The following is a 27,440-nucleotide window of genomic DNA, read 5'->3' on the forward strand; positions in this document are numbered from 1 at the left end:
CCTGAGAAGCCAGACATCTGCTCCTCACATGAATGCACTCACCTCCTAGAGACCAGGCTGCCATCATGCTCTGGAAGCTCGTGGAGAATGTCAAGTACGAAGATATCTATGAGGTGAGCCGACACCCCCAGACGCATCTTAGGGCTTTGCAGATAGAGAATTTGAGCTTCTTGACACCCCAGCTGATACCTATTTTTAAGCTATTTACTCGCAGTTTTCCGGTCGGTTTTCTCAGCTTTCTCTAACTTTAAGAAAAGCTGGCTTGGGGAGATTTCGCTACTCTGAGGGAAAAAAAAAGACTTTAAGGTTGAAACCTGGCAACTTTAACTTAGGAGATTTCTTTTTTTTTTTTTTCTTTTATTTTTCACTTTCCCTCGACACTCCCCTCCCCTTTAGGCTCTGGTAGGGAAAGTGGGCAGACTGCTAGAGAAAATAAGACTAGGGTTAAGGCAGTGGCACTCCCCGTTTCGAGTGTGAGAGAATTGGGTTTTCAAGACTAATCCGTAACAGTCTCGGGCTTTTAATTTTCAACAAAATTTCCGAAATCAGTAACAAACGGATCCAAGTAGAGAACAGAAAATTAGAGGAAAAGGGTTAGATAAATAGATACAGAGTAGATAGATAGATAGATAGATAGATAGATAGATAGATAGATAGATAGATAGATAGATAGATAGATAGATAGATAGATAGATAGATAGATTAGATAGATAGATAGATAGATAATAGATAGATGGATGATAGGTAGATAGATAGGTAGGTAGATAGATGATAGATAGATGGATGGATGAACGTAGAGGGGGCACAAGCTAAGGAGCCATAGAAGACAATTTATTATTTTCTGTTTTCGTGTGTTTTGCTCTTTTGAGGGCTAGTGCGTCCAAACAGAGATCTCAGTCCCCCGATGTTTTGGCATTTTTAACGAAATTTTCTGCCCACGTTTAGTGCGCAAGTTCTCCAGGGCTGAAGCTGGCGCAACTCTTCCTTGGGCGAGAGAAGTGGCGCCCAGCCCTGCGGAGGCCTGCCGCCTGGTCGGGGCCGGGGACCGCGCAAGGAGCGGGCTTCCGTCTCCCGCGCGGACAGACGCGGCGGCCAGGCGGCTCCGCTAGTAGCCGGCGAGGCAGGCGCCGGGCGGGGCGCGCCGCGCGACGGGGAGGGGACGGCCCGCAGGCTCCGCGGAACCTCGCTTGTGAGCCGAGTGGCCTGGGAGAACGCGAATTAGGTGCATGGGGAGCAGGGGAAGCGAAGGCTCGGAAGAGACGGCGAGGGAGGGGGGGAAAAAAAGGAAGAAAAGCTTCAAGAAAAGAGAAAGAAAAGGCGAAGAGGAGTTAGGCAAGTGGGGAGAGGTCGAAGCGGGCAAGCGAGGTAAAGAAGACGGTAAAGACGAAAAGTTGGAGACGCGGGAGGGAAGCAAAGAAAAGTCCTGGGGCGCCGGGCGCAGGCAGCGCTGGGTCGCACGAAACAGTGGCGCTGGGGACGCAGAGAGGCTCCCCAAACCGGCCGGGGAGGACGCGCTACCCCGCGGCTCCTGAGCAACTCCAAAAAGCCCGGCAGGAAGCCGTCTTGCAGATATTAGGAGATCCGCTAGGAGATACTAGGACTGGGCAACACTCAGAGCGGCCGGCAAGGTCCTGCCGGACGCCGCGGGCCCACCTACAGGACAAATTGGGGCTCCACGGAGCTGGCGCAGGTCCCGCCGCCTCCTGGCAGCGTCCCGCAGGCAGCGCTCGGGCCCAGGGTCCCCCGGCGGCCCGAATTTGGCTCTTAATTTTGGAGTGTGTGTGTGTGTGTGTGTGTGTGTGTGTGTTAGAGAGAGACAGATTCGTCTTTCTGTGGAATGATAGTTGGGGTTTTCCTTCCTCTTTGTGGCAATGTATTGACTGTAACGAAAAGCCGCGCCTCCCCGCCTGGTGGGGTTTGTTTCGGTTCTGCCTCCTTTTCTTTCCTTAACTAGCAGGATAATGGTAAAGTCGAAGGCGCTAGAATTACCCTAAAGAATGTGTGAGCGCCCGAAGTGGGCACAACACTGGTGGGGATGAGGCCACTGTGTAAATAGCTCAGGGAGGGTGTTTGGGTGTTTTTTTTTTTTTTAATACATAGAGGAATTTCGGGGTTCTAAAATTAATCAGGATAAAACTCGTTCTTTGATTAAGAAAAGTAAACTGGCCAAAAGAGAAAGGAGGGAGGAGAGAGGGGAGGGAGAAGAGGAGGGAGAAAAGGAGGGAGAGAGGAAGAGGGAGGGGTAGAGTGGCGAGGAAGAGAAAAAGGGGAGGGAGGAAACAGAGAGAGAAAGAATATTACAGGTATTCCTATCTTGCCTAAATTTTCTGCTCAGAAAACAGGAGAACCGGTGGAAGGAGCCTATTAAAGTCGGGAGGAAGGTTGAACTTTAACAGAAATGGCAGTCAGGCCAGTTGAACGGGTTCCTGAAACATCCAAAAAGGTTTTCTGTTGCCTCTGGCTTTGCCTGGAAAGGATAAGTTTAGTGGACATGAAGATTGATTACATACATTTTAAATCGAGGTAAAAATCTCAGGCTGCGTGAGCACTAAAGATGGAAAGTCTCCGCCAGGGATGACAAGCCCCGGTCTCGGCCCTGTCCTTTAATAAATATGTGCAATCTCCACCTTCAGGAAAAGTCTGCAAACGTCAGTGTAAGCCACGGGGCCCCACCGGTTTACTTTTCTCTCCCCTCGAAATGATAAGGCAACGCCTTTTTAATTTTGTTTTCTTAACCTGCACACAAAACACCCAGGGCAATCAATTCTTCCCATGAGGAAAGTCCCACTGCAGGTTTGAGAAGGACGTCTCCGTTCTGTCCAAGCCCCTAGCGCTGCTCTCGCTCCCTGCCTGGTCCAAAGGAGCAGGGGCATATGCTCTACGGGTGTCCCCAGCCCAGTTAATTCAAGTTCTGCCTCTTTCCTGCTAAACTTTTTCCCCAGTCTGCCTTTGCCAGCCCCCTCGTCTGATTACATCTAGTAATTCTCCACTGAATGAACGCCATTTACAATAGTAGGGAGCTCGGCGCTGGCTGCTGCTTCACGCTCCATTTGTCCTCCATTCTCCCTTTAAAGTACTCGTGTAATATTAATAGTCATGAATATCAATTATTATGAGGCGGTGTAGGCAAGCGGAGGGAGGAAGGGGCGCCTGAGCAGTCTGAGCCCAGCTTCGGGTGGAAGAGGACTGCATCTGGAGCCCCGAAGAACCGCAGAAGAAAAGAGGCCAAAAAGACAGCAAGAGACAGTCAATGAATAGCTCTGTGTGTGACAGGCATCACCAATCTTGTGGGGGGGGGGGGTATTTTTTTTTTTTTTTTTTTTGATGGCTTGTCCTGGAAACACCTCAAGCTCAGCTCCTGTGTCCAGCTCGCTTTTCTGCTGGACTCCTTGATTTTTTTTTTTTAATCATTGTTTGATTTTGAGCAGTAACCAGGCTTTTTTTTCCAGATGTTAGTCCACACCTATTCATCCATGGTGAGTTTGGATTCACGTTGTACCAGAATTGCATGCTACCTCCTCTCACTGTCTCTCTGTGTGTGTCTCCTTCTCTCCCTCTGTCTTCCTTTGAGTGCCTTTGGCTTGGTAATTTAGCACCATAATTGGACGAGGCTGCAGCTGCTTCTCTCTGCATTGTGTTCTCCGTCTGAGCTCCAGGAGTCAGCTGGGGAAGGGGGAGGTCCGGCAGAAAACTTTTTGTGTGTGTGTGCCATTGTAGTTGGGAAGTTTAGGTTTCTGCACAGAGAACTTTGGGGACTTTACCACGGCATTTCCACAGAGGAGAGGGAGAAATTTAAAACATGCAACATCCCTCTCCCTTCTCCTTTCACTTAGTTACCCACTCCAGATAGGTACAAAAATAAGTTGTCTGGGGCTTTTTCCTCCTCCCAATCTCTCGTCCTTCATTTTCACACCCTGGAGTGTAATAATGCTGGCTCTAGAAAACCAGTATTAGAAATAACTCCTAGAAACATCAATCCAACTTGATTTAACACGAGCTCAGGATATGATTTCGAATGAGATCCGTTTCAATCAAACACTACTCATTTAATTCTTTTCCGGGAGGGAGGTGTGATGGAGCACTCAGGTCAGGCCGACTCGTCTGAGCTCCTGGAGTTACTGGGTTATGTGCGGGAGCCTGGGCAGTGGGCTGCCTGGCCAGTGACTGGCAGAAGTTGGGCTTTAAGCAGGAGTAGGACTTGGGAGACTATGGAGTTTTGTTTCACTTGGGCCTCTGGAAGAGTTAGAAGAAATGGTTTAAAACATCCAGAAGAGCAAACACCCTATGTAAAAGTCCTTAATTTTTAATTAAGGCATTTAGACTCTCCCCCCATACACACTCACCTCCTTTCCCCTCACTCCTTTGGCCGGCTTTGCATTTCCAATAGAAGGCTCAGATATTGGTTAAGTGGGTGATCCTCCCCCCGCCCCCATTTTCTTTCTCCCCCAAATCTTGCCTTTGGAATTGCTGAAATCATGTGGCCCTCGGAGCCAACTTGGGGTCTAAATTTCAGACTCTGATCTCCCCTTTCTCGGGAAGCGTGTACGGAAGTCGGGCTTCTCCATTTGTCGCCTGTATTTTTTTTTCTTCCTCTTCTCTCTCTCTCCGCTTCCCAGGACCGTCACGATGGCGTCCCGAGCCACAGCTCGCGGCTCTCCCAGCTGGGCTCGGTGTCCCAGGGACCCTACTCGAGCGCCCCACCGCTGTCCCACACGCCTTCGTCGGATTTCCAGCCGCCCTACTTCCCGCCCCCCTACCAGCCGCTCCCCTACCACCAGAGCCAGGACCCCTACTCCCACGTCAACGACCCCTACTCCCTGAACCCACTGCACCAGCCCCAGCAGCACCCCTGGGGGCAACGGCAGCGGCAAGAAGTGGGCTCGGAAGCCGGTTCTCTCCTGCCCCAACCTCGGGCCGCCCTGCCCCAGCTCTCAGGCCTCGATCCCCGGAGGGACTACCACTCGGTCCGCCGGCCGGACGTGCTGCTGCACTCCGCGCACCATGGCCTGGACGCCGGCATGGGGGACAGCCTCTCGCTGCACGGCCTAGGCCACCCCGGCATGGAAGACGTTCAGGTAACCGCAAACAAACAAACAAATGAAACAGACAATAAATAAACCAGGAATGCCCCGGGAGGGGGGAGGGGCGAGGGGCGACAGAGGGGCAGCTCTCCTCTTTGGGGGAGTTCCCATCTTTCGAACAGGACCAGTTGGACATTACATATATAACCGTGTACGTGTCTAGGTGTATATGGCTCTATAGTCGTGACTTCTGGGGGGTCCAACTGGGAAAGCCAGAAAGGTCAGAAATTAAATCATGAAGGAAAAAATTACGTATGTGTGTTTGGCTAGTTTAGGATCATCAGAATCAAGGCTAGATGTTTTTGCCTTGCCTTGGCTACCCGACTCCGGGGTATTCTCCAGCGCGTTGTGGTACCCTGATCCCCCTCCCCCCAGCATTCACACCCACAGTGGGCCTGCCCCGCTGACAGGGCAGGTGAAGACCCGGCTGCCTGGAGGCAGCGGCTCCAGCATAGAGCGCCAGGTCCTCCTTGAGTTCCAGAGGTTTCTGCTAGATTTGAAAATATTTTGCTAAGCGTGACAGTGCACAATGGAGGAAAAAAAAAAAAAAAAAAAGGACCAGCGCTGTGTTCGTCCAAGCCAGGTCTTGGTTTGAACGTCGGACAGGCCACAGAGCCCTTTTCCAAGATAACTGAGTTCCAGAATCGCCACCTAGGAAATGGAATATATGTGGGGGAAGAGACTCATAAAACCATAACTGGGGTCGAAAATCCATGAGGAACATACTATTCTGGAAATTTTTAAAAACTATTTTTGGTCCATTAAATGACTGTGTAGCAATATTCTCCAGTCTTCCCCCTCGGTTAACACTTGTCCCTCCCCAGGGCCACCATCCGGGTTGTAGAGGAATCACGTGTTTATTTCTTAAAACAAAAGGCTCAAAACACTCCCCCACCCACACATACACACACTATCCCATCTGCAACCTGCACAATGGAGCCCGATTTGGTTGAGAATACTTTGTTAAACTAAACAAAGAAACATCAAAGAATTGATTCCTAAAAACTGTCTGGGTGATTCTGAGCAGGTCTCCTTTTTTCCTCTAATTTAAATTGTCTCCAGAAAGATAAATATGGTTGAAAGCTATTTAATTGACACTTCAGTCTCATTGGCATAGTTGTGTATATTATGCATCATTTTAAACATGCTTCTGAAGAAAAGGAAAATGAAATAAGAAAGAAAACAGTGCACAAGTCCTTCTTCTTTACCTTGCTGGGAAATATATTTTTAAACAGTTAAAATGTAGTGACAGCATCAAGTGCTGTCTGTGTGTGGTCTATGGTGGTTTATTGTTTTAAAGGAAATTCACAGTTATTTATTATTTTTAAAGAAAATGAATCATTTTATTTTTGGCCAGATTTACCCATAATCAGAGTGATAGTTTTGTTGATTTACCTAAGCATGACTCTTCCTGTCTAGAGAGATTGCTCATTTTGGAATATCATAAAAGAAATGATTAATAGTATTTTTAATGCATTGGGGTAATATGTGTGGGGGGGGGTTAAGTCAGCCTTTCTGATTAAGGCTGTAAGTGCTGTGTAATGAAGGTGGGTCAACTTCTCACCAATACTATAACAAACAAACAAAACTATAGATGAAGCTAGTATCAGCCCTGATACCACCCTGCAGGCCAGTGGCTCAGGCAGCCAATCCAGGAATTCCCCTAAAAAGAGGTGGCAGATTTTTTTAAAAAATCAGTTTTAGTTGCTTTTGTTTGTTTGCTGAGATATAATTGTGAGGGTTTTTAAGTGTTTGGCCAAAAGTGGAGGATGAAGAGAATCAGGACCAGGTTAGTCAGCGTTTGAGAGGACACCCTGGTCAAAGCATCGGAAAGGATTCAGTGTTAGTGTGAGCAGAGCGTGGCAGGCTGAGTTGTTGCCGTCAGGAATATAGACAACGAAGGTGAAGAGAGCCAAGAGAGAATAGTAGCCGTCGGGCCCTGACACGTCTCCCCGCCCCACTGTCCCCCGAATTGCCGCCCCCCCTCCACCGTATCCCAGGCAAGTTGCCTGGTGAAGTGGGGGGTGGGGGGGAGGCCCGCTGGAAGGGTCGCAGAGGATACACCAGGCGGTTATCCCAGTAGGGAGACAACTGGAGACTGTATATCTCAGCCTCAATGACAGGCTTGCTTAGATCAGGATGTGCTTGACGTGACACAGGGCAGGTGACAAAGGGAGGGAGGTGGAGATGTACCTAGGACCAAACCCCGAATCCAGAGGCTGCGCTTCATCTGCTGTGTCGGGAGGATTCAAGCCTGAGTTAGGGAGCTGGAGCGTCGGGCTAAAGTTACGAAAGACGGCCTGGGTGGTTTCGACGTTCCAGGCATCTATGCTGGGTTGATTGCCTCCATCCCGTCCTTAAAAGGGATCAGAGAGTGCCTCTGCCTGGGCGTCCGATCTCAAGGGCCTGCCTGGTGTATCACTGTTCCGAATCCACTTGAGCCGCGGATCAGAGTCCGAGGGTGTTGCGGGGTCTGTGGGCCACCCAAGCGTGGGGCAGTCACCTTGCCGGGGGCGAGGGGGATGCTATGCGACCCAGACACACACTCTCGGGGCCACCGCCCGGACCGTGAAAGAAGGAGAGCTAATTAACCAAATGCTTCTAATATTTTTTTAAATGAAACTATAAAACCCTGTCAATTTCTATTTCAATTTACTCACAGGGGCTATTAAACTAGAAAATCGCTGTTTGGGTTCTGGGTATGCTACATTTCACCCATTTGTGTGTGTGTGTGTGTGTGTGTGTGTGTGGAGAAAGTTGAAAACTCAGAAAAACAGCATCAGAAAGACGGAAAGATAGATGACAACTAGTTAGGGATTTGTTTAGTTACTGTGTACACGTCTTCTTCCAATCTTTGCTCTCTAACCTCCCATCACCGCTACCAGCTATGAGTATAAGCCTTTAAAGATGTTAAGTCAACCCCCCAACACAGATACACACACACACACACTCAAATACGCCCTAGTGTCTTAAAGCAACCCCTGGTATCACTTTTAACTAAAGAAGTCTAGTAATTACGAGTCTGAGTTGTTTTTCTGCGCTTCCGCATGAAGTCCTAATTAAATCTTTACGATCCTCTCTGTGACGATTAAGCGCCAGCATGCTGCGTGAATATCCTGTACAAAAACCCAGCAGGCGGCCGTAATTAGATAGAAAATCAGACAAGAGCCTTCTCATTAACTACCACAACTACCCCACGTCGCTGATGAGGCGTATATACATATTTACGTACGGACGTGAGGGTGAGGCGTGGGGGCGCGTGGGCCCAGGACCGGGTGAGGGCCGGTCTGCCCGCCCACACACAGAGGCCAATGCTTCTGTCCTGAGTGGACACAGCGCCACTGTAGACACGTGAGCAAAGAAAGGTGTGAATGTGGGTGTGTGCCCCTGGGGAGTTTCGAACATGAAGTTGTTGTTGTTATTGTTTTTTTTTTATAACTTTTTACCCATTTCTTAAGGTATACCTGGCATGTTGCAACATGGAAAACGGTTCTTATGGAGAATAACAAATTTGCTCACCTTTCCGAAGGCAAAAGTGACTATTAAAAATAAAAAGTAATAAATTATCATGGCTCTTCTGTGATTAGATCATCTCATTTCGAATGTGCTGCTTGTTTGGGGTAGACAGTCTCTTTCTTGTGATGAACACACACCCTGTCTGGCGATGCAGTACAAGTGGGTGGGAGGCGCTGTGAAAATACCACCTTCCTCTCAGGTCCTTGGCTTTTCACTTCTCTATAGAGTGGGTGACAAATTGGAAAGCCGAGAGACCTAGCCTTTTCATGGGCACCGCTGTCTGTATGTCCTGGAATGCACAAGCAGAACTCTGTGCGTGCGCAGCCTGACAGTAAGTTTCGCGCTCCAACAGCTATTTTCCCTCAGAAGTGCCGCCAGGGCCGGGGGTTGAAACTTAAAGCGCAGGGTTGAAACTCTCCTCTGAGAAGAAACTGTAGCCCAGAAGATAAACGCTTCTTGCAATTGCCTGGGAGGATCCGGGTGTGTGTGTGTGTGTGTCTGCGGTTACTGCCTTCCTAACAGGTGTGCTCCTTGCTGGGAGGAGGGGGAGTAAACCGTGCAGACTCGGAGGCCTCGCCGTTGTGCAGTGAAACGCTCACACGCGCCCAGGAACGTGTATGACTGCAGTGGGTGTGCGGTCCTGGCTGCTTGCAAACGTGTTCCTATGTGTTGCTGTTTGCATTCCATTCAAGACTGCTCAGACTTTAATTAAAATCCCATAATGTAAACTATTATGTATATATAAAATGGCTTTGGGGTTAAGACGCGCTGGGTTAGAATAGAAAAGAGAATTGCTCTTAGGAATATTCATGAAAATCTTTTCAGCGGTTGCCAAATTTTCACAATTCATAAGAGCAAATAATATAAAAGTTTATATGTCTGTGTTATATATGTGTTTTAGATAACAACTAAACCAATATTGCATCCCAGATGCCTCAGACAGTTTCCTTTTCCCCTCTCTTCCACTGGAAGAATTTACAATTTGGGTGAATTTCATTTCTATGTCGATTTGGAGGTAATAATGATAATAATAAAACCTCCCTTTGTGAATGAATATAAATGGAAATAACAGAAACCCCAGTTTGGAATGACATGATTTATGTGTGCTATTCTTTAATATCCAGTCAATTTGAATAGTGATGTTTTTATATTCACAGTCAGTTGAAGATGCCAATAACAGCGGCATGAATCTATTGGACCAGTCTGTCATTAAGAAAGGTATGGATTATTCACTCTAAAAGTAAGCAAAGTTTTATTGTGCATTAACATCTTTATAGTGAGTTTTCAGTTTAGGGGAATTCATTATTTTCTAAGACACGAATGTTTGTTCACAGTCATAGGACAGCAGCTGTTGGACTGGGTGAAAGGGTATGCCATGTTTGGAAGAAGGAAATGGGGTTAGAAAGGGAGAATTGCAGATGGAAACCCAGATGAGAGACACAGAGGGACGGAGACTGTTGCCATTTTCCTCATGGTACATTTGGTAGTCCGTCTAGGTACATCTTACGTAATTGTACCAGCATCATGTGTGGAACTGGCTGGGGAAAATGGGTTTTGAAAATGTGTTATGATTATTTCGTTAATAACGAGAGTTTGCAGAGCTAACCCCTCTATCGCTGATAGCCCCTTCTCTTCTTGATTTTGTGGGGTTTTTTAGTGGTAATTTTGTTCCCGGTCCTCTGTGTTTTATGAGTTGTTTCTTACTATTTTTTTTTGTGTGTGTGTCAAATGTGTTGCTAAATATGCGCATCCCAAGAAGCTGAGGCAGCCTATGCACATTTCTAGATCTTCCTACATATGCATTCATGATTTAGTGTGACTGTGGAATCACCCCATACTGTTAAAGGGCATGTGATATTAACAAATGTTTGCAGTCTCTTGTACAGCTGTAAGCAAAATAATTAACTAATTAAACTAATTAAATGTAATTACAATAACTCATTTCGGGCGTATTGCAGCTGCTGAATTTTTCCCCCCTTCTTTGACAGTCACTGAGAGAATGTTTGGCGATTAGCGTGTCTGCTGAAAGGCCTGAATGTCACTCACATGCCACAGACTTAGGAGCTTCCCTATGTAAGCAGTACAGTCTTCAGTTGTCACAGGACTGGTGTTTGGAGATACAGTTTTAACTACTGTACCTCTTCCTTAGCAATGCTGGAGAAGGCCTGTCCTTATACTCGATGTCAGTAATCCCCACCTTCAGTCATTTATGATTCATTTGAGCCCAATGACATTGATGAAAATAATGAAAAGATGTTTTGGAAAGTGATCCACAATCAGGCTGGGATAGTAAGAGGGCTGTGGAGTAAGGATTCCAAACAGGGTGGGGTATTCTAAATTTCCTTATTTTACCAAGCGAGAAAGATTAGCTTTGCGGATGGATGGAGGGGGAGGAGGGTCTCAACTTGAAATTATGTCGTTTGGCTTTGGAATGTGAGGTTTGCTATGAAACTACTCATTTTATGTATTGCTCCAAACATCTCTCCCTCTCTTCTTTAGATAGTATCTTTTTGGGTTTTAATGTCAGCTAAAACTGCTGGGCCAGCCATGGTCAGTGCTTAGACTTTCAACTGTGCTCACAGCTCACTTTCCCCATTTCCTCATGGGTCTTCTCTATTGGTTAATTGCTGGGTAATTTGGGATAAGGGGTGGGGGAAGCTTCTCCATTGTCTTGATGGTGGTGTTTTTTTGTTTTAGTTCCCCTCCCTTTTCATGGAAAGCTAGAACTCCATAGCTCAGAGTTCTACATCCTAGCAACATCATCTGGACTAGCAGTGGGATATACCCAATCAATGAGCCCCCAAAAGCTTTTCGGAAAAAAAAATGTGCAGCTTAAAACATCTAAGTGGCACATAGTCACTTCAAATGATTCAGGGGGTATGGTATGAATGTGAAATGTTAGGTCAACTCTGCTAGTGAATATTTGAGATGTTTGCTTTATTACCTGGAGAAAAGATCCTAATATCACGTTTTTATCTTTAGAGAGCCATGGGCAAAATGGGAATAAATGGTTGATTTTGTTTTTCTAAATCACCGTGAACCACTTAAAATAAGGTTCTGCGTTCATTAGCCCCTTCCCTGCCCTCCAATCCCACATCTTTGTCCCTTCCCTCCAGCCTTTAAGAGGGATGTTTCCAAGAGATTAATTGTGTAAAGGAGGAGGTGAGAAACTTTTCTGAACTAAATATTCTACACTTCAACAACTGGCAGGAGACTGTTGCTTCTTTATTTTCTAATGGACTTTTAGATAGGTTTTCTTTTTCCTTTTTTTTTTTAAATTCTACCTTATTAATAAAAGGCCAGCAATTAGCTGGGCTTTGAGAGTCTCTGCCCCTGGTTATGAAGCCAGAAGACTTGGCCATAAAGGGTATACATCTCTATCTCTCTGTCTCTCTCTTCAATTGTGGCAGGATGCCCCTTTTAAAATTTAACCGGTCCAATTTTTCACCCACATTGATATCACCCCATAGATTATAGACTCCCACTCTTGTTATGTTTGCTATCTGGGCTTAGCTGACATTTCTGAAGTAATTTAGTTAAGAGGAAATGAGTTGTTCCCAGTAGAGAGAGCAAACGAGTGGAGTGAAGGTAGCCAGCGTGATAAATGGCTCTTTCATTTGAAGATCTCCAGAGCTCGTTTACGGCTAATTTTCTGTATTGGCCCCCTTTGAGCTATTAATGCAATCGGCGGGGACCGTGGCCCCTCTCCTCTTAGCTGCCCCATTAGAGCTCCCATTAAGCTGCCGAGTCTCAACTCCATGGCAGAAGTGAGGGGGGGGGTAGTAATGAAAGGTGCTTTTTAAACTCTCCTAATCTAAACCGGCAGAGGGTGGTTAATACGATTTGAAGGGGGCTGGTCAATGAGCAATCAATAAAGTAATAATGAGAAGGATGCGGTACATTAACAGTCTAAAAATCCAACGAGACATTAAAAAATCATTCTTAACTCTCAGTTCCATTAAGATTAGGAATCTTGCAGGGCGGGGGGGGGGTTGCCCAGCTAATATAAATGATCACTGCCACCATCATACAGCCTAACTCAAACAAAACAAAAAAGGCTCACCTAGACTTTAAGGAAACGTTGTTGGTGCTGTCAGAGGCCAGTGTGCAATCCGTTTGACACCTTAGACAGCAGAAAATATGCTGGGATTTCTTGGAAAGGCTAGCGTGGCTGAAGTCCAAGGTTCAAATGTTGTGACTGTGGGGCATTTTCATTGGTCTTAGGGATATCCTGTTTGGTTAGTTTCAGTTCAACCTCTGTTCTCTCCTACTCCCCCTCCACCCCTTAGTTCTGGCCCCTTCCCCACATAAACACTTTGATTGGTGTGGATGTTCTTTCCGGGGAAATAAAGAAATTGCCAAATTTCAATTACACTGGGTTCTGTGGGAGTCTTCCTTCTGACTTAGGTTAAAGAAAAAAAAAGAAAAAAGACCCTGAGATACATTCCAGCCACCCAGGGGGTAATCAGAGTTCATAGAATTTGGAAACTGGAAAGGTTAGACACTATTCTCCAATTCCCCCAAGTTTAGAAACTGAGGCAGACAGAAGATAAATGATGTTCTCAAGGTTCTACCCAGCAAGTAAATGACGAAATGCAACTCAGTTTCCACTCTTAAGACATTTGCGCTAAAGGATGCCAACACTAGATGTTTGTAGTTTGATTTTTACATTTTACCTTTCTTTGTGGGAATTATTTTTCATTCCAGTATCTCAATGCTCACTTTTATACATATGCTATGAATGTGATATAAAATTTATCGTTCAGATAGATGAGAAATTATGCAGTTGTGAGGAAAGGGGTACTCTGGTGGTGAAAATAATTATTTCAATTTTGGAGACCACTCTGAACCAATGTTAAACCTCTCGATGGCTTTCCAATGTAGTTGATGTATTTATTTTGAAGTCTGTGTGCATTTCAGAGAAACGTACCCCTTGAATGTATAAGGTGGGCTCACTTCTTCCCTTTTCTCCACAAGCAACTCAGACCCACAGTCAAACACAAAGATCTCAAAGCTACAATTTCACACTTGAAGTTTAAAGAGTAGAAATTAAAAGCTATTTGGATTTATAGTTCACTAATGAATAATATTTTCTTAATCATTTTCCTTCCTTTCTCTTAAATAAAACTCCAGTCACTGTAATGAAATATTGATCGGTTGTTAAACCTTTTTTTCTTTTTTATCCTTCTCCCCAACGTGACACAGAGAAAAGGGGAGGGGAGTAAGTTTTGTGGGTGTTTTACATCCAGAAGTTGGCCATGCCATCCAACTGAGAACTGAAGGGGGGGGAGCCACCCAGTTTTAATGTATGCACAGAAAATTGTAAACATGTAAAGAACTGAAAGCTTCACGCTGAGTTTCGCCATGCTCCATTTCCTTACCATTTCCTGCTGTCGCTTTAAACCTATCTCCGTCATCTCTGGGTTCTGTGAGCAGGAACAGTGTGCTCATAATTACTAACAAATCAACCGGGCCCTGTTGCGTCCTCGGTTTATTGATAAGCTGGAGAAAAGCAGAAGGGGAAAGACAAAGAGAATAAAATTTGGGGTTAATCAGCTGAGCTAAGGAGGTGTGCGAGTGGAAGGGAGAATAGAGAATAGTGGAGCAATGGACTTAAAGTGAAGTTGGAACAAGAAATGTGTAGGGTCTAGTCTAGGGGATCCATACCAGGGCTGGAGTAGGAGAGAGGTTTAGAACCTGAGATGAGAGGGTAGAGAGTGTGACCAGGGTTGTGACACTTAAATTAGAAAATGGAAATAAAATCAGAAGTGCATCTGCTCTAATAATAATCAAAGAAACAAACAAACAAACAAAAAAAAAAACCCCACAGAACTCCCCCCAGACTGCAGTGTGCTGACAGAACCTGACTGGATTGGTGGTATCTAGGTGATAACGTGCAGAGAGGTACAGCTCCTGGGAGTGGGCAAAAGGAAACAGCTCTTCAGCTCTTGTCAGGTAAATCAGGCAATTAACAATTGTGAAATGAGAAGGCAGGTTATAAAGTGTCTCAAAAGGCCTGGCTTTTCAAGAGATTTGGCATCTGGGACTGTGAGAAGCAGGTAGAATTCCAACCCTCAGGGAAGCAGGAAGTGAATTTAGTATTTTCAGCTTATTAGGATTTTTTGCTATCGTTATTAAAATATTCTCTCTAAATCATTTTCTAAAGATAAAGAAAAATTTTTAGAGTATCAAGGATGAGATTTTTTTTTTTTTTACAATTGATTTCTATAGTTCACTTCATGTCGAAACTAAAAAGGACCATCTACATCTTGGGGAAAGTTTCTCCAAGGCTACCTAATGCCAGTTCGCAAGATCTTAAGTTATTTGTTTATGGTGCCTTGAATATGAATCTGAAATATGGAAATCAGGACTGCTGTGAAGAATACTACTGATTAAAATAGATGTGGGTCTTGTGTTCTCACCCCAACACTGTCTATTAAGTGACTTTAACTCCAGTGCCTTTGATTCTCAAATCTGCCTAAGACGCACACTGAAACTTTTCTTTGGTTCACTCTTAAATGTGAAGCAGCTTTATTGATAAAAAAAAATATGATGAAGGGAATCAGAAAGAAAAAAGCTCCCTCTTAGCACCCCCATGAGACTGCAGAAGATACACTTGTCATTCATCTGCCTGGGACAAGGGCTTGGGTTCCCTGGACAGATCCAGAGACCTGAAAATATCTACCAAGAAGTAGCAAAAGGGAGTGCTTCAGTCCCCCCATCCACTCCCCTAGGAAAGCCTTTTTCCACAAGGTGTTTGTAAAGGGCCAATTGCAATTCATATAAAATTCATATAAGATTTGGGGCCTATCTGTCTTTTAGGAGTCTCTTTAAACTATCTTGGAGGTTTGAATGCTGAAATCTGTAGTAAAGAGAATAAGCCGTTAAAAATATACTCAGCATTGGTTAGTGTTCCGCACAAAATGCAATTAGCAATTTGACACAGGGTTACAGCTGCTAACCAAAAGGTTGGCAGTTCGAATCTACCAGGCGCTCATTGGAAACTGTGGGGCAGTTCTACTCTGTCCTATAGGGTCACTACGAGTAGGAATCGACTTGACAGCAATGGGTTTATTTGTTTTTGGTTTTATAGGGTTCTTGGCCCCAGATGGTATGAAAAGCATATCTTTGTACTACCAGAGTTATAGGGTGGGACAGAGTGTTTATTAAATGGGCAGGGACAACAGCATTATTTTTCACACCAGATGCATGTTTCAGTAGGTTCCCTGGACTGATGATCAACAAACACTGAAGATTTGGGGGCTACATATCCCAATGGAAGAAACTAAGATGTAGGGCAAGTCAGGAGGAGAAGTCACCTTCCCAGTGTCTTTAGAGCCTACAGAAAGAAAATGGGTTTCAGCAGTATAGAAATCTAAAAGGGAAGATCGCCAGGGAATTGGGAGGTTGACTGATCACTGTTTCTCATTCCCAGCTTTCTGGTTCCATTGAGCCCCGCCTCTTCCTGACGTGCAGATGACACTGAAACACAATTAAACAGAAATACAGGCTGGAGAGGCTGAATGCGCCTGGGTAGCAGTGGCAACCAGCTGTCAGCTCTTATTAACTTCTGCATAAAACATACCTTGAGTGCGGTTTGTTATCAATTACTTGCCGAAATGAAACAACTGGGGCAAGGCAAGAGCACCGCTCATATGAATTAAAGTGATTGCTTGATTGATCAGGGCACCTGTTGTAAATCATAACTGCTCCAAACAATCACCAGCCGGTACTTTACGTTAATTTGTAAACAAAATTCATGTCACTGCAGAATTGCTTTCACTGGAGACAAGTGTTTTGGTTAATTTCTAAACGAATCTGTTGTTACTATGCAGGAAAGAAAGAGACTCACTTTAATGAACAACTCTTTGGAGCCCAACTTCCCAGCTCAATGGTATTACTTGGCTTGATCATAGCATCTGATGGAACCCACCCTCCTAGTCTTCTCTGTTAAGAGGAGGACCACAGATTTTGGTGCAATAGGAGAGGAGGAGGGGTTTCCATAAAGAAAATTGTTATTACCGTTTTATATCACTGAATAATCACCTTTGGGCTTCTGCACCAAATGAGAAAGACATTATTATTACCCTCAGGGGACAGATAAGGGAACCAAGATTGAGAAAGGTTGAGTGACGTGTCCAAGGTCACACAGCTACCAGGTGATGGGCTGGAATTTGTCTGGCTTTGCAGCACAATCCAAGGTCTGGGTTGTTGTTGTCTTGACTTGTGTAGTGAGTGGGGCTGTGGCCAGCGACACTCATAGGCCTGCACACATGGAGTAAGTTTCCAGAGCAGTGATGGCTTTTCCGTTTGTTTGTACCCAGCGCTCTGAACGCGCCGCAGCCCCGTGGGAACAAACAGCTTCCTCCCTCAGCTTTCCACCTGGCGCCTGTCCCGAGGCCTCGCCCTGCGCACGCACTGACACATTCTATCAGCCGGTCACCGGGATCGAAACTCGGTCACCTTTACGGTATATTTTTTATTTTTTTTTCCTCTAGTTCCGGTTCCTCCCAAATCTGTGACTTCTCTGATGATGAATAAAGACGGCTTCCTCGGAGGGATGTCCGTCAACACTGGAGAGGTGTTTTGCTCAGTCCCGGGCCGCTTGTCACTGCTTAGTTCAACTTCAAAGTACAAAGTAACTGTGGGGGAAGTTCAGAGACGGCTCTCGCCCCCAGAATGCCTCAATGCGTCTCTCCTCGGCGGCGTCCTTAGAAGGTAATAACCTCCAAACCGGCTCCAGTTTTACTCGGGGAGGGGGCGACGGGGAGGGAATGGCTCGGGCGGAACCCAATTCTAAACCCGATGCGGTTGCCTAGCAACCGGGCAACAAGCGCCTAGCCCCGGCGCAGCGCGTGCGGGGCGCTGCCGCCGCCACGTGCTCGGAGCCGCGTGCGCAAACGCCGCCGCCCTCGGACCTACGCCCTGCAGGCCTGCGTCGCGCACGCGCAGCCTTGCTCTGCTGCTGTTTTTCCGGACCTGAGCCGATTCCACACTCCTTACCCAGCTCCCTCCAACCCCCGGGACACGTTGAGTGTGTTCTCTAGCCCACAGGGCTTGACACTTTTTTTTTTTTGTTGTAACCACAGTTTTGAACCCAAGAGTGCGTTCCAGACCTTGCACACTCATATACCTAAGATAGAATTTTCTTGAAACAGCCCCTTTATACACCTTCAGTGCACTCTTTAAAAAAAAAAAGTTTTCTCTAACTTATGTTTTAAAATCAGTGAGCAACTAAGTTGATCTCACCATCGACTAATGTATTGTGCCCACGGTTTGAGAAACTCTGTTCTAGACCTGTGGCCTCCTTTCTTTAATAACACAACCACCATCACTAATAATACCAATAATACCATTGTATAAGCATTAATAGTAATTACTTGGGACCATTCAGGTGTCCCCCAATATTGGAGGAGGACAAGCCATTGATTCCTCTGGGGAAATGGGGAAGGACCTGGCTTTTAATTTAGGATTTAAAGCCTCTCAAAAAGTCCCTTCCAGCGCTTGAGCCTTTTGTCAGTGTTTCTGATGTGAAGGTGACTTTACATGGAGCAAACTGTCAAAGATCACCCATCCAAGCTTGGGGATTAAAAGTTGCCTTCTTTCCTAAGAGTGGTTGTGTGAATAGTACCACGAGAAAGGACACAGGGACTGTTCCCACCCGCTTGTATTTTGCCCAGATTTTGTCATTTTGAATCTTCTTGCTCCCCTCTTCTTCGGTTCAGTTTTCAACTCTGTTGAGCCTAGACTATGGAAGTTCCTTTCTATCATCCCCTGGGTGTTTAACTGAACTATATTATATGGTGACTCTTGGCCCCTTTTCCAAAGATCCCACCTGTTTCAGCAAGTGCCTTGTTTTCTCAGTGCCACCAGCTCCTTTTTTCTGCTGGGCTGTGCTTCCGGTTTTTGCTCTTCACACTCACTGCATTGCAAAAAAGTGTATGTGTGTGTTTTTCTGCATGTGCAAATTTTACCTTCTCTGGACTCAAAACCTATACCCTAATTATTCCCATCTGGTATCATTTTTTTTCCTCAGGAGATAAAAAAAAGAAAATGACTCTTTTTTGTTTGTTTATGCTCTGTATTGCAGAAATTAAGCAAACCTCAGCAAACTATCAGCAAATAACCAAAAGGAAGAGGGGAAAATGTGCTAACCTCAAGTTAAAACCTCTTCAAGCTCCACTGGGCTTTAGATTGCTAAGTCTAAACTTTGTTTCAGGAACACTCTGAGGTTAATCAGAATGTTAATTCTTGCAATTTCAGAGCCAAATCGAAAAATGGGGGGAGATCTTTGCGAGAAAGGCTAGAAAAAATCGGTTTGAATTTACCCGCGGGCAGGCGCAAAGCTGCAAATGTCACGTTACTCACCTCCCTGGTGGAAGGTAAGCAAGACACATGGCCATTTCATGAAGGAGCTGAGCTTAACTGTCGGCTGAAGGCTGACATTTTACACATTTCATGATTAACAGGAAATCATTGCAATTGTTGTGCCCTTATGAGTTGGATGTCAAGCGGCTGCTTGAGAGAAGTTCAAAGGTCCTTTTATATACTTAGAGGGAGCCAGCAGTTATAGGGGGACTAAGGGACATGTGCAATGGTCCTTATGCTCTGAAGAGTGCTCAGGTCCAGACTCTGAGCCCATTCAGGGGTCACTTCTACCCCGATACACCCTCTGTATGAACTTTTGCAAGGATAACTCTGTAAGCAACAATCCATTCTGTACCCTTCCCCTCCCAGATTTCACTTCTGAATCATCAGTGCTAGAAAACACACTGTGCATTTATAAAACTATTATTGTAGAATGATAATTTTAAAACTCATGTCATTCCCTGGGCTCTATCAGCTGATTACTTGGGTCTTACTGAGATATAGCTTAATAAAGCCAGTGACGCCTGGGAGAAAATTGGGGTGGTAGCAGTTAGGAAAACAGGGAGGAGAGCCAGGTATGATCTTTAATGTAGATTCATTAGTTGTGAATTAAAGGGCCATAATTATAATAAGCACATTCTAATTTGCTGATCAGTTTTGGGCTGGGGATGATATTTATGGTTTGTAGTAAACAAGACTGACTACACAGTTTAGAACAAGAAGATCTGCAGGTGAATTTGTGGAATGGGGAAGGGATAGGAAATGCAGCCAGATGGTCCTAATGGAGAAAGTTGTAGAATTATTTCTAGGGGCATGTAGGTCTTTTTTTCTTTCTTCCTTTCTTTTTCCGTCCATTTTTATGAACGTGATGTTATGGCACTCTTGTGCAGAGTTGGTTTTAGAGGAGGGAATCTTGAATATTTAAATAGCAACTATAAAGTCATCACAGTTAAAGGCCTTGTACTTTGCCATTTTTAAGGCAGAGTTACCAGGCCCAAAGCTACTCTCCAGAAGCAGCAAAGAATTTCCAGACCATGCTTATTAATGGTTGACTGTTAGCCTGGAGTTTTCACTTTTTGCCCTTCAGGGAATTGCTAATATTCCAGTCCTCATTTTGAAAAGAAGTAAAAGTAATCTCAGCCCAAGACAGAGATTTGGGGTGAAAAGTAAAGAAACTGGAAAATGCACTGAAATTCCAATATTTGGTTGGCAGTTTTCAGCTTGATAAATCATTATAAGCCTGGAGTCTTTTGTTGTTATTGTGATAATGATGATTAAAAAGTAAGTCATCCTCCTTAAAAGTAATGTATCTATAGGATAATTCAAGATACCTATTTTTCATGTTTAGGATCTTCCCCCACGCCCCTAGGGCTGTGCTTTAAAGGGTTATAATTCCTTATCGAAAGGAGTTTCCACATAAGCTAAGGAATCCTTCAAATGCTCAGGTTTTCAATAGCTGCTGTGTCATCTTTGTGTTATAGGAAGTCCTTAACTGGGAGGAGGATGACAGGAACCTCTGAAGGGAGAAACCCGAAACCTGACTAGCAGGAAAACTGACAAGGAGAATCATTTCAGTGCTGGCTAGTCTTTAATATATGTGGACATATACACACATGGATTTGTGTTTATACATATTAGTTATTAATAAGATATTTTTCTTAATACAAATATAGGAAAATGGGGATAATGTCTAAATTTCATTTAAAGCAGGTATAACAGATGCTTTCAAAAGGAGGAGGATCTGGCTTGAACATCCAGCTCAAAGTCTAGGTTTAATTGTAAGGGGGCTCCTAAATTTATCAGCTTACCTTCCCCTTAAAACAAAGCTTGGGGTGAGGGAGACCCGAAAGCTATTCAGGGAATGCCAAACTATGACTTGGCTAGAAGGACGGTCAGGGAGAGGCTGTGAAGAAGGGCAGGTGGTTTGTCCCTTCAACTTGAATTACAGCCTCAGAGCCATTTTTCATTTGGGCATCTGTCCCACCTTTGCCTCTCTGTAAATACTAAGAAAGTGGGCCAGGGAGGGTTGCCTGCCCTGGGGTGTTTAGAGACTGAGTGCTGGTTATCACCTCCACTGCTGTCTTTTCAGGAGAAGCTGTTCACTTAGCTCGGGATTTTGGGTACATTTGTGAAACAGAGTTTCCTGCCAAAGCTGTTTCTGAATATTTAAACCGGCAGCACACGGACCCCAGCGACCTGCATTCCCGAAAGAATATGCTGCTGGCCACCAAGTGAGTGCCCCAGACCCTTGGTGCTCCTCCCTGCCTCCCACCACGCTGGGCCACACCACTTGGGAGGAGGCGGGCTGGAAGGAACCACGTAGGCTTCCCTTGTGGGGCAGAGAAAGGGCACCAGCTCAGTGGGGTGCCTAGCGATAGTTCACCTCCTCAAATCCGGGAATGTTGGGCAGACGTTTTTGGGGTGGCTTTCTTGTTCTAGCTCTTCTCTGAACCCCTAGGTGCATATTTCTGCCTGGGTTTCACACCTGCCTCCCTATCATAGCCACACAGGCCTGTGTGTACGCTCAGAGTATCTATATGTCATCCACATGCACCCATCTCAACCCACAGCTCTAATTACTCCGTTTATAACGTTGCTGTTTGTCATCTTCCACAGACTTGCAAAATTTACTACAACTCCAGAAGGGAAAATAGTAAATCTCTGGCTAAATTTAGGTCTAGAGCTCATTTGAACTTTTACAGTGGGTTTTCTATTTATTTGATTTACTCCTGTCTTTGGCTTCCCTGTCATATTGTTGGTGTTTTATGGCCGGCTCAGGCCTGCAGTGGGAGGCGCTGCGTGCACCCGCACGTTTCTCTCGCGGGCACGGCCCAAAGAGCGGCGCTCATTTATTTAGTGCTCGAGGACCCGGTTTGTTCCATTGACAGCGTAATTTAAAGAAATATATGGAAGGCTGAAAAATCATTTGCTCAAATTTGTCCAGATGTTTTTGAGACGTGATTGGAATTTGATTGCCCCTTTCCGCAGGGTCAAAAAATATTAATGTCCCAGAACTTTAATTGCTTACAGACCCTGGTTTGGGCTTTGAAGATTTAAAATGTTTGACTCTAAGCATTTGTTCTCTCCAGTTCAGAATTTCCTTTTTTGGCACTTTGGTAATGAGTACAAACTTAAGGGAAGACTTTATCCATCTCTTCCAATGATCAAAACCCAATACCCACCCTCTTTTTAGAAGGTTTTCCTCTGATGCACCAACTAGCAATAAAATAGATCTTTGTCAGTAGATTGCTCTTCTACCCTCACTCTGGTGGCTGGGGACCTGTTGGTGTTTTATAGAAGAGAAAGGGGAATTTGGAAACAACAGGAACAACAAAATATATAAATCAGATAACAGGGTTCCACAAATTACTCTGTCATTTCCCTAAGGGATGCTTATAACTGCACCCTGTCCCTTTGAAACCTTGGGGCTTCTCTAAGGCAAGCACTTCTTAACCTGAAATGCGTGTCAGCATCACCTAGGGAACTTTTTCAAAGTATCTACCTGTGGTTTTAGCCAGCCCCAAATCTCCTGAATCTAGATCACTGGAGGTGGGGCCTGGGTATGTGCATTTGAACACCTCTCCCCCTTGCCCCGGTAATGCCACAGTTGAATCTGAAGTACCCTCTGACTAAGAACTGCCCTACTTGGGTCCAAACTAGTACCCCTATTTCTTCCTGGTTGGGAGCATGTGTGCATTTCAAATGAGAAACCAGAGGGTGGACAGAAGGTACCTGTTAGTGTTCTCTGCTCAGCAGCCCTAAAACCAACAACCTTTCAGCTGTTAGGGGCCTGGGGGAGGAAGGAGGTATTTCCCATCTGGTTTAGCCACTACTGCTCCCTAAAGTGTCAGAGCCATTGGAATGCACACCCATAGTATCCCACATTTGCCTTTAGGCACATGCCCTGTTTACTTATTGGATAGGCCAAGTGTTGCCATGTGTCTGCAGGCCATCCTATCAGGGGTCTGGGGCTGGAATGGTTCACCCCTTAGGCCTGGAGAGAGGCAGGCTGATAGGAGATATCAGCTGTGGTCTTTGTGATGCTCTGCCCGCCAGCAGAGCCAAGCTGTTTGACCTTCAGGGCTAAAACTCTTCCCTCCCTCTCCTATATTAAAAATTCTCAAATAAGCCCAGTCTTTTTTTTTTTTTTATAGCTAGGCAGGCGGGATTTCTAAGGCTGGGAGATTCCTCTAAATTCTAGGTGCCTTGAGGAAATAAAAACCTTCAACAAATAAAGATCTACCCTCCCCAGTGTCTTAACCATCTATCGTTAGGTTTTATTTAAACAATCATGGGAATCCTTTTATATTGACAACAACCGCTGTTGTACAAAGATTTTCCAGTAGCTTAGGCTTTTTTTAGGCTTAGAAGAAAGAAGACACCCCCACCCCCAAATACTGCAGGTAAAGGGATATTTGCTTTGAATGGACTCAGCATTCTCTCCCGGAATAAACAGTCGCTTGCCCTAGGCTATGCAAAGCTCAAACAATCTGCTCTAGTGCCAGGGACAGGCTTGTGGCCGAAGGGCCTAAATCTTTCAGGGCTTTTTGCCTCTGATGACCGTGAGGCTGGAGAGAAAGGGGAGAGAAGAAAGGGGCTTTAAAAAGAAAATGCAGGGTAAAAGATCAAAATTATTAAATATTCAAAATCAAACTCTAAAGCCTGGCAAATTTCCCAAAGCGGAGTCTATGCGGCCCTAGAACAGAGAGGAAAATAATGGCAAGAGGTGGAGGGGGGAGGAGGAGAGGAAAGGTTTTGAGGTGAAAGGCTGCGTTACCTCCCCACCCCCGCTTTCCTTCCAGTCCCAGCTGCTCTGGAAAGGAGAGCGCTGGGAAAGGAAACAGAGCGGAATCGCCCACATTAGCCTCGCTCTTCGGTGACCGGTCGCCTCTGGGCTTGTGTGAGTGTCTCCTTTCTAATGCCAATGACAACGGCAACGAGGGTGATTTTCTGTTTCTCCCTCACTCTCCTTGCAGGCAACTTTGTAAAGAATTTACGGATCTGCTGGCGCAGGACCGGACACCTATCGGGAACAGCCGGCCCAGCCCTATTCTGGAGCCGGGGATCCAGAGCTGCCTCACGCACTTCAGCCTCATCACGCATGGCTTCGGCGCCCCGGCCATTTGCGCCGCGCTCACTGCCCTGCAGAACTATCTCACCGAGGCGCTCAAAGGCATGGACAAGATGTTCTTGAACAACACCACCACTAACAGGCACACGTCTGGGGAAGGCCCAGGTAGTAAAACTGGCGACAAGGAGGAGAAACACAGGAAATGAAAAAAATTAAAACAAACAATAAATAAATGAGATGGAAAAAAATGTTTTAAATACAAAAGGAAAAAAATTAATTTTAGCTTTAAAATATTGGATTGGCTTTGGAAGAATTATATTAGGTAGAATACACATACAATCGAAATTTAAAAAAAAGGAAAGCTAAATAACATTAAAAAAAAAAACTGAGGCGTACAACGGAGCAACAATATCTGTTCTCAGTGTCTATTTCAAGATACACTTGGAGACAACAGCCCGGATTTTCCACTTCGGTTCTTTCGAGCTTAGTAATACTGATAATAAAAGAAAACCATGGTTTTTCCCCCCTTTGGAAAATAAACATAAGACTAAACATGAGAAAACACTAACTTATTGGAAGAAAATCGGAGAAACATTGTTGGTGTCAGTGCTTTGAGAGCTGTTTGACTGAGACGCACGAACTTTTTAATTTTTAATATTTTTTTAGGAAACTCTCTCGCAGTCCCCGCCCTTCCACCCCACCTCACTCCTCTCCCAGCCCCCTTTTTCTACGTTGCCTTCCCTTCCAGACGCTGTTACGGGAATCTTCCGGGATGCAATGAGTGTGGTTAGGCCCTTTTGTACTGTTTCAGTCCCCTCGGTACCCCCTCCCACGCCCCGCCCCGCCCTTCCATCTTAACTCACTGGTGCCCAACTCCCTGGCCATTTGAATAATTAGGGATGGCAAGGGCGGGCGGGGCGGGCGGTCCGCGCAGATGCAGGCGGTGGTTTCAGCTTTTGGTGCGGACCAAACAGAGGCTCCCGCGGCTGAGGAAAATCCGGACCAAATAAGTTGATTCAGACTCATCATCAGTACCTTTCAGAAATGTTACTAGTTCCCAACCTTGCCAGCATCTGCATACAGAGAATCTTGCATTTGTTATAATATTTGTGTCATCTACCAATTTTAAGAACTATAGTAAAAAAAACAAAAAACAAAAAACCACAATATGAAAACGTTGATTAGTATGTAATTCCTTCGGAGGGGTATGTACCATTTCATTCTCTTCTGTTTTCCAAAGCTTTTCCCGCATGGTTTATGAGCTTCTTCAAAGAGGACTTGGGCTTCCTACACAATCTATAAGGTACAGAGAAAAAAAAAAACTGATCCCTTTTTAATCAAAGCCTACGTGTCAGAATTCTGCAGGTGCACTTCTTTAAAGAAGCTCAAAGGGAATAATTTAGAAAGTGGCCAATATGAGATGGAAGGAGCTTTGAATCTAGTTGGTAACTTGACGTCAACACCGAAATTACGGGTGGGGGAGGGGGAGGGGGCTGCAAAGTGAATTTGGAGGGAGAAGAGGAATGGTTCTTGGAGCCCAATACTCTTAATAGTATTGTCTTACCTTTAACACGGATTCGATTTCCGTGAGCTCTCTGGTGAATGCTGTTTTCACGGAGAAAGAAACAGCTTTGGGAGTGGGCAATGGGGAGGAGGGTGGTGCAAGCTCCTGTGTTAATGCAATAATTGCTTTCTTACAAGATGCTTTATGAATGAGGCATTTTTTTCCCTCCCAGACGTGCACTTGTTTTGGCATATAATGGTAAAATAATGCAAAGTGAAAGGAGATGTATTGGAGCTTTGAATTTTACCGTCTGGATACACTGAGGCTATTCCCAGTGGATAAAGTTCCATGCATTTAATATCTCTTCTGGCAGTCAAGCTCCTTTTTCGGGCTCCATCTGAGCATTATTATGAAATAAGATCTGGAGCCCATTGCCCACCCCTCGCCCTGCAAAAAAAAAAAAAAAACAGTGGGAAGTAGAAAATCGTTGAGCGTAGTTAGAGGCACCTCCTTAAACAAAGTAGACGGTAAGGATCTTTGCAACATGCCTTAAAAGACCCTGATGTTCTGCAAGATTTGCTATTAGGACCCGCTCAGACCCCGCAGCTCTGCCCCCTTGGATGGGCCTTGATCTTGGAGTGGGGGTGGGGGTGGGATTTAGAAACCGGCTGAAGTCATTGCGCAGACATTTGGAGTGAGGGGCTGAGGTTTTGGGACCTGGTTTCAGGTCACCAAGTGGGTTCCGTTGAGGATATGCCCCACCCCATTACTTATGCCCGGCTCCTTTGGGGCCTGTGGGTCTGCAGGACCCAGGCTCTAGATGTTTGGTGAGCAGTGCAAAGGCGGAGGACTGGGCTTTATGCAGCGTATAGACACCCATCTCTCCCCAGCTTAGACGCCCTCACCTTTGTCCAAGGGCCTGGCCGCTTGCATTAGGTGTATTCTGATTGCACAGGCCGGGAGAAACCACACTGAAAACGATCGTCTCCTTTCCTTGCAGGGCAACGCGCCCCACGCGTGTGACGTGCGAGAGGCGTGATGGACGCGCCTTGCTCTTACTGTGCAGGTCCTGTGAGCGTGTGGGCCACTCGGGCCCAGTCGTGTTGAGGACATAGAATCAGCAGCTGGAGGGGCCGCTGGCCGCTCGGGCCCTTCCCGCTCTCGGTCTCACCCTAAGGGCTAAGGCGACCGAGAAAGCCCCATCCTCCAGTAGGTAACGGGGCGGCGCCCCGGGGCCGCAGGCGGGGAGGGGTCCCAGCGTTGTCAAGGCCCTAGGCTACCAGCCGCCGCCCCGGGCGCCTGTTTCCGCAGCGCGGCCGGGAAATGTTCAGGGTACCCACTGGAAGCTCTCTCCGCCTCTGCCAAGACCGCAACTCTCTCAACCCTCACGCTCCTAAAGGCGGGTGAAAGGATGGAAATTGTCTTGCTTGGTTCTTCAGGGAAGAACCATTCGTGCATTCCTCCTGCGCTCCAGCTAGAAAGAGCCTCTATGTGCCGCCACCCTTAGGTCCCCTCCCCGCCGTGGAGAGAGCCCCCTTATTACCCCCCTTCTCCTTTCATGTAGGAACCACACACACACACACACACACACACACACACACCCCCTTTGCTTTCGTTAGCCAGGCCCCTGCTACGTTTATCTGATAATTGAGTTATTAAAAGATTTGGTTTCCTTGGGTCCATAAATCAATAAACAGTAGGATTAACGCGAGAGTTTGCCTTTTAAGTCAAGGGAAACGTTTAAGGCAAGCCCTTTTGAGCTTTGTTTTCAAACCAAACAGGTCGGTAGCAGCTCTCCCCCCACCCCGAACTCTTTAGGCATTTTAACCATGTCGCGCGTACCTCCATATCCCCTTTCTTAATGCTAGTCCTAAACCAGAATAGCTAAAGATAGAAAGAA

At 45.7% G+C, this 27,440-nt stretch overlaps 1 protein-coding gene across 5 annotated transcripts; it reads left to right on the forward strand.

Moving 5' to 3' along the window:
• On the forward strand, positions 1–26,938 carry TFAP2B (transcription factor AP-2 beta). Of its 5 annotated transcripts, none has more exons than XM_049893955.1 (10): positions 1–113; positions 3,450–3,476; positions 4,617–5,075; positions 9,755–9,815; positions 17,096–17,315; positions 18,861–18,979; positions 21,055–21,196; positions 23,942–24,201; positions 25,277–25,339; positions 26,541–26,938. In XM_049893955.1, exons 1-9 carry the CDS (start codon positions 33–35, stop codon positions 25,336–25,338), a joined length of 1,431 nt encoding a protein of 476 aa, XP_049749912.1. In that variant the 5' UTR covers positions 1–32; the 3' UTR covers position 25,339; positions 26,541–26,938. The 5 variants fall into 5 exon arrangements, with proteins under 5 accessions (XP_049749912.1, XP_049749920.1, XP_049749931.1 ...); XM_049893963.1 differs by having other exon boundaries at positions 21,058–21,196; XM_049893974.1 differs by lacking the exon at positions 3,450–3,476.
• The last annotated feature ends 502 nt before the right edge of the window (positions 26,939–27,440 follow it).

Source organism: Elephas maximus, chromosome 1, assembly GCF_024166365.1.
Source record: "Elephas maximus indicus isolate mEleMax1 chromosome 1, mEleMax1 primary haplotype, whole genome shotgun sequence".
NCBI classification, from domain to species: Eukaryota; Metazoa; Chordata; class Mammalia; order Proboscidea; family Elephantidae; genus Elephas; species Elephas maximus.